The sequence below is a fragment of the Salvia splendens genome, chromosome 19 (assembly GCF_004379255.2).
Source record: "Salvia splendens isolate huo1 chromosome 19, SspV2, whole genome shotgun sequence".
Classification (NCBI taxonomy): Eukaryota; Viridiplantae; Streptophyta; class Magnoliopsida; order Lamiales; family Lamiaceae; genus Salvia; species Salvia splendens.
Window position 1 is genome coordinate 820,215 of NC_056050.1, and position 7,369 is coordinate 827,583.

Sequence of the window (7,369 nt, forward strand, 5' to 3'; positions counted from 1 at the left end):
GCTCATAGATTCCCACTCTTTCCACTGGACTGCTTCTCTTACATCACTTCACAAATTTCCTCAAAAATCAACTACATTTACCAGTTCAACACCCATTTAACTTCACTGAATCTTTCTTTTTTATCGTTTCTAATCTTTACCTTGTGTTCTCTTTTATTAGTGCATGTCGGTTTTCATCATCACTTTTTTTGCTAAACATGTACTGGTGGGAGACATGATAAGGATCCTGTGTTTGGGCAGGCCAACCAGCGTTGTCTCGGCAGAAAGGAGTAATAGAATAAATTTGTCCCATCATTTTTGCGTATATCGATTTTAGGATAGTTTGAAAAAATGGCCAATATTTCAATTTACGAAAAAAAAAATTCTGCGAAAAATTGGAGATAACGGAAGAGCATGGATCCAATGAGACAATGATCATGCGATGTAAAATTAGAGAGTATAATTATAATTATAACAATATCATGATAGAGAAAGCAACAGATGACAAATCCAGATTCACACGAAACACAGCATAACGATGCAAGCAAGTGGTTTAAAGAAAGTTTCTTTGGAAGGATCCAGAAGAAAACCTGGAAGTTAGACCCTTAGCCATGTTATCCGCATCCAAGTTTACGCTCTGCCTTCCAGCAGTCAGATCTTTCTCCCGGTCCCAAGGTTTCCATGGGTGATTCCCTTCCCATTCTTCATTTCTTGGCTCCTGCTTGCCCTGCTTGGTCTTTTTCTTTGAACGACTCTTGGCCGACTCCATGTGCTTTTCTACCAAGGATTTGGATCGTTTGGCTTTGTTGTACTGATCTACCAGTTCTGCATCAGCACTATTTCTTGCGTTTTCTTGTTCATTTGAAGCAAGTGCTGCAGCTTCATTGTAAGCTTCCAGATAACTGATCATCGGAATCTCATGTCAGAAGGCCAAACATTAAAACTTTTTGGGTGTCTTAAACCTATTAAAAATAAGAGTGACTTACTTCATTTTTGCCTTTTGAGCTCGTTCTGAAGGTGTATCTGTCCAAACACTTGTATCGCCACGTCCTTCTTTGCCGGTCTTGCTGAACCTTGTTGAATGCATGCTCGCTCCGGTGGCAGGCTGAATAAGAGAACCAAGTTAAAAACTAATGAATTGAACATCGAACATCATGAGGACACTCTGTCATCGAACAATGTGCATTTTAGTTCGCTTTGATTTTAGTAATATAAGACCTAAAAGGAATTACAAATGTAATCATTATTGACAGTTATTGGTTTTAACTGAGTTACCATAATTACGTTCTGCATATTGTGTTTACTTAGATAACCAAAAACTTCGTGTATGTTAATAGGCCTTAAACTACTACTGCAGATGCTTGTGTAATGATGCCATTTTTAATTTACAGCTCACGATTCATGAAGATAAGCATTCAGACAATCAGGTTCTTTTGCATAGAAAGAAGGCAAGCTAGAAACAAGAAGATTATTTACCTTTCTTTCTGGAGGTAATGTAGTCATCCATTCATCTCTCTTTGGGGGAGCTTTTGCATCCATCTCTGCCAGAAGTAGGTCATCACCCTCCATCGCTATACCTGCCAGCACATACATACATTCAACTTTTTCATATCAAGTATGAAGTAAAATGGATGTGCCGCCTAAGAAGCTTTTGATGCAGACCCTGACCCTCCTTCCCTACTCCTGCTCTTTGTTCCCTTCTAATGGAGTTCTGATATTATAAATGACTTCGAGTTCTTAAGGGAGTGGCAATGACCATGTACAAAAGAGGACAGAGGGAGCTGATGCATTTATAAACTATTGGGCTAAAACGATGAGAACACAGACCAATGGAACAAATTGCTAAGGAAAAAGAAGTTATCAAAGTCGCATTAAGTCTGCAGTAGTAAAATACCTGCCTATAGGTGGTTGCAGTTATTAATTGTTATCTAGAAGCCCGCATTACATAGATTAGGCAATTATGTTGACTTTAAGAATGACGAAAAAAGTTTGACTGAGAGAGAATGAAACACATTGAATGCTTTCTAGCCTTTTGGTTCAAATCTAATACTACTACTACCCATTGATGCAATTTTAAGTTTCAATTTCCCGCATGAGAATTGCAAAGAATTTAGCAGAACATGTCATACCTTGAAGACGTCTCCATTGAGCAGCTTCACGCATCGCTTTCAGCTCTATCTGCAAATATAGAGCATTTTCTGTACGTAAATCTACTACATGGTGTCTAACAGACTATATTATCATGGAGATAATGGTACCTGAAATGCTTCTCGTTCCTCCTTTTCCTTTAACTTGTCATCTAGTACTTTTCGCTACAAGAAATGTTAATACATTATTAAATAAATAATAGTAATATACTTCAAAATATCAAGAAACATGCAAAGATACATAAACTTCCACTTTCTACAGAGGTTTAGGCATGTAATAAAGAATAAGAAGCATTTCATTTCCGAATCAATTTCAACAAATTTCCAGCAGATCAATACATGTTCCAAACTATTGATAAGCACAGAAAAGGAGCGTGATAAAATATTTCAAATTTTACAAAGCTATAACGTTTAACAATCCTCACCTTTGCAGGATCCTGTAAATCCTTAAATGCCTTATTCAACTTAACAAACGCTTGGTGAGCTTGGGGATGAGAAGATTTGTCAGGATGAACCATCAGTGACAACTTCCAATACCTAAACAATAAAATATCAGCAAACAGCTTCATCCAGGAAAAAAATAATGTATACAAGTCAATAGAATGAGAAAAAGATGCAAGAATGGCCAAAGTGAAGAGAAAGCTGTAATTAAGCAGTTCCGCCTTTAGTACCCAGCATAAGAGTTTAAGCCATTCCCAAAACATAAATGCATGCATACCTTTTCTTTATGTTTTCAGCTGCCATATCTTTGTTGACCCCAACAATATCATATGGACTATCTGCATCGGCAGCAATTATTCTTGTGATCTAAGCATATAACAAAGCTGTCAGACTATGCAATAATTTACAATAACTTATAACTACATAAAAGACAGCTTAAAGGATAATAGAAAGTAACCTCCTCAAAACGCTCAGCTTCATTTGCAGACTCAGCCTCTTTAACAACAGCAGGAGGTGGAGGTCCTATAAATAGGTCATCGCCTCCATCCAACTCAGCCTCCCTGTTGATCATTCCCATATATTAATACAACATTACAATGGTGGGGGACTGATGATTAACCTCTTTTATATATAAACTAGTACGACAAAGAATCTATACATTGACATTCAACTATATAGCTATGAGCTAGACCTTAGTTCTGCTTCAGCTTCTGTTAGTTTGGCTGCTGCAGCAAGCAAGTCAGCGGATGGCATTTCAGGCCCAATGACCCTGCAGGAACCAGCAGCAAGGTCATTGATCAATACAGGTACCAGCAAGCTCGATGTAGAAGGTATAACAAATACACAAATGATCTTGTTCTGAGCACTTCTCCATTTGATTATTGAAGAAGCAAAAATATGATAACTAAACAGTTTCTACTAAATTTACATGGCTTTAATGTTTGTCTTTAAGACTCGAATCACATTCATAAGAAATTATACATACGAGGAAAATTAAATTTAAATGGAAAGCTGCATAATAGAGATCAGCTCAAATAACTTAACCAAATTAGATACCTCCTTCTTGGCCCAACATGATCTTCCTTCTTATCATCCACATTATTAGTCACAGGCTCCATTTCTGGTACTGGTGGCACTGATTTTGCCTCTTTATGTGACTCTAGATGTTCATCCACTTTACGAGGTTGATTATAAGATAGGATAAATGGACCAACAATATCTAGCGTAGGGCTCGCCTTATCTGGCAGTAGAAAAACTTTATCACCATTTTCTTTGAGGTTTAAGGAGATGAACAGCCTCCGAAGATGCTTGACCAATGACTTTTCTGATAATCCCCTTATATCAACGGCTTGTCCTTCGTCAATCATACGCAAAAGCTAGAAAAAATCACCATGTATAATAAGGAAACTTCACAGAATGCTTATTTAAACATTGTTAAAGAAAATATGATTGTGGATACAAAATGAAGTCAAAAGCAGCGAGAAAAGAAATCATAAAGCAAAAATTCAATCTAAGTGACTTTGGCACGAAATAGAATCATAAATTAAGGGTTTTTTCTTTAATTTTCAACTTCCCACAACAAGTTCATATAAGAGATTCCTGGAGTCATTTTAGTGGTACAGTATCGATAGAACCACCACCCACAATCATCTTGTAGCTTAATATTATCTCTAAGACTCGAACCAAAAGGAAAAAAAAAACTCATTCTAAAACCTCCTCAAACTAAAACTTCTAAAATCCAACAGTGTCGATATCAAAGAAAGTATCTTGATTAAGTTACAAGACTCAAGCTGGCAAAGATCATAAGGATGTAAACATCTAATACTTAACACAATTACAATCAAAGAGCACAACTGCCACATGCATACAGTCTAATACTAGTTCATAGAGAATTCAGCAAGCTAATGATCATTTTACCTCTGTCAATCCCAGTTTCTAGACAATTCACACTACTCTAAGAATGAAAGAAAACAGTCAAACTATTAATCATCACAAAATTAAACCTAAAATATCATGAAATCTACTTTGATCTAAATTCCTAACACTTGCTCACAACGAATTCAATCGATGCTGAAAACATTATTCAAAAAAACCGAATATATCAATCAACAAATCAAAAAACCTAATTAACAACACCGAAATGGTAAGTTCCTCGCATCAATTTCCAAAATTCGCTCAGAAATACCTGCTCCAAATCCCCAGCAACGCCAGGAAATTCCTTTAGTATAAACCTAACAACGCTCTCTGCACTTTCCACCTCGGAATCCGACTCGGAGCCGCTCTCATCCTCCGAATCATATCTCCGCTTTCTCCTATCCCTTCGTTTATGCCTCTCTCTATCTCTCCTGCTCTGTTTTGTCTTCTTCTTACTCCTCTCCTCATCTCTCCGCGATTTCTTACTCTTCCGCTTTTCCTCTCGGTGACGGTCCTTGTCACGACGTCGTTTGCGTGATTTCGACGAAGAATCAAGCTCCTCCGCGGAAGAAGATGCGGCAGATGAGGATGAAGTGTCGGCGGTGGACGTGGACAGCTCAGGGGACGAATTCCGGTGCCGTGATTTTCTCGAACGGCTTCCCATGGAAGGTTTTTTGTTGCGGAGATTTATGTTCTTCCCAATTTCGATTGATAACAGAATTTAGGGGTGGCAAATCGTGCGTGTCGGGTCGTTATCGTGTCGACACGATAACGACACGAACACGATAACAACAAACACGAACACGACCCGTTAAGAAAACCTCAAACACGAACACGAACACGACACGAAACCCTCAGACACGAACACGACACGAACACGACACGAACCCATTAACGACACGAACCAATTCGGGTCAACACGACACGATAACAACACGTACACGAGATGACACGATAACGACTCGATAACAACACGACCTGATAACGGTTAAACCTATTAAAAATGAAAATAATAAGAATTAATAATATTAAAATTATATTTGTTAACGGATAACACGGACACGACACGAACACGATACGGACACGTATTGTTAACGGATAACACGAACCTGACACGAACACGACACGAACACGACACGAAATTTTCGTGTCCTTAACGGGTCGACCCGATAAGGACACGAACCCAATAAGCTCTGACCCAAACCCATTATTTTCGTGCCGGTTCGTGTCGTGTTATCGTGTCGTGTCAAAAATTGCCAGCCCTATAACAGATTAACAGTAGCTGCATAATTTGTCGGGTTCGGGGTAGACCCGATACCAGCGGGTTTGCCCATGAAAGGATCCGGATTATTTTATGCTTTATTGCGTATTGGGCGGATCTGCAAAGTACTGGGCCGACCTATTTATTGCAGCTCAATTTGTTTTGGTATAATTTTAGTTTTCGGTTATTCTTCTTCCCGTCCTTTAAAAATAGATCAATTTACCATTTTGGAATGTCTTTTAAAAATAAACCAATTTATAATTTTGTAATGTCCCTTAAAAATAGAAAATTTCGATTCAATTTGTTTTCGGATGAGACCCTGAACACTATAATTTGATTTTCCGATTCTAAATATGACAGAATTGGAAGAGATTGAAGCATATCAAGTTATACTAGTGAACCGATGTTTAGGTATATTAATATATTATTAAATTTAGAAATTTGTCATATTTATCTCTAGCCTTTAATAAATATATTAAACTTTATCTCATTTTAAACCATATTACTTCCATCGTCCCTAAAAATTTTTCACATATTTTTATTTTCGTCCGTTTCAAAAAAATTTATCGCATTTTAACTTTTATAAATATCAAATTGATACTTGGTAAAACTATTAAATGAAGGTCGAATAGATTCCACCATTAACCTTAAAAATAAATAATACTCCACATATTGATTTAGTGAAACCTAATTAACCCTCTCCGCACTTTCCCTCCCATCTCAATTGCTCTCACCACTTATAACCATTAACCCAATTTCATCAAAAATCAACAATGAAAAAACTCACAAGAATCGATTCCATCTCAACAACGACGTCGTAACAGAAATCCTCTTTCGCATCCCTCTCGCGACTGAGAAGTGTATGCAAATCATGGCGCGATCTGATCGACTCTCAACCCTTCAGAAAATCACACATCCACCACCATGCCAGGCGTTTCCAAACTCTCCATGTTTTCCCAATAATACGGCATTGTGTACAACAACTTCGCCCCATCTTCCCAGGAAAAGTTAGACAACCACCTCAAGCTCGGCCGGGTAGAGAAGTCCCGCGTCGCCCTTACATCGCGGGGCCCACCAACGGCCTCGTCTGCATCAGACGCTGTGTCGCGACGTCGAGATTTGGTTTGACAGGGCCGCACAGGACTACGTGGTGGTGCAGTTTTTGTCGTGCTCCTATGAAAGAAGCCCTGATAACGTGCATCACTTGCTTGCGTCGGTATACTCCAACGCGACGAGTTCGTGGAGGGCGCTTGCCTGCGGTGGTCAGGAAAGGCGGTGATCTTGTCGTTCGACTTCAGGAACGAGGGTCCGTGTCTTGGAGATGGCGGATTCGGGGATTTTGAGGGGTCGTAGATTAGATATGGAGATTTTTGAAGAGGGAGATGACTCTTTTCTTGTGTTTTTTCGGGATGCTAAGGGGAAAGGGTCTAGGCGGTTCGACTTATGTTGGATGAGAGTTGAAGAGAATAGGTTGGAATGGGGTTTTTTGGTGAGTTTTGGACCATTTGATTGTTTCACACCCATGGCTTTGTGTGGGAGGGGTTGTGTTGTTTTGAAGTCTAGAAATGGGTATTTGATTGTTTATGATTATCGTTGTAATGAAGATTATATGGAATATTTCGAGATG

At 38.6% G+C, this 7,369-nt stretch overlaps 1 protein-coding gene across 1 annotated transcript; it reads right to left on the reverse strand.

Annotated features, from left to right (window-relative positions):
• Positions 1–403: 403 nt before the first annotated feature.
• On the reverse strand, positions 404–5,158 carry LOC121779929 (pre-mRNA-processing ATP-dependent RNA helicase PRP5-like). The gene is made up of 11 exons (XM_042177405.1): positions 4,753–5,158; positions 3,624–3,943; positions 3,259–3,336; positions 3,025–3,127; positions 2,845–2,933; positions 2,552–2,663; positions 2,238–2,291; positions 2,109–2,157; positions 1,456–1,556; positions 966–1,084; positions 404–881 (listed from the first exon to the last, which is right to left on the reverse strand). The coding sequence occupies exons 1-11, from the start codon at positions 5,143–5,145 to the stop codon at positions 533–535; spliced, it is 1,767 nt and encodes a 588-aa protein (XP_042033339.1). The 5' UTR covers positions 5,146–5,158; the 3' UTR covers positions 404–532.
• Positions 5,159–7,369: the final 2,211 nt, after the last annotated feature.

Bases quoted from the DNA above. Each gene is read 5' to 3' on its own strand.
- LOC121779929 (XM_042177405.1), bottom strand. From the start codon at position 5,145: ATGGGAAGCCGTTCGAGAAAATCACGGCACCGGAATTCGTCCCCTGAG. The intron at 2,292-2,551 runs GTGAGGATTGTT...CATTTCTTGTAG, and splicing joins ATTTACAGGATCCTGCAAAG to CGAAAAGTACTAGATGACAA. The intron at 882-965 runs GTAAGTCACTCT...TCCGATGATCAG, and splicing joins GCTCAAAAGGCAAAAATGAA to TTATCTGGAAGCTTACAATG.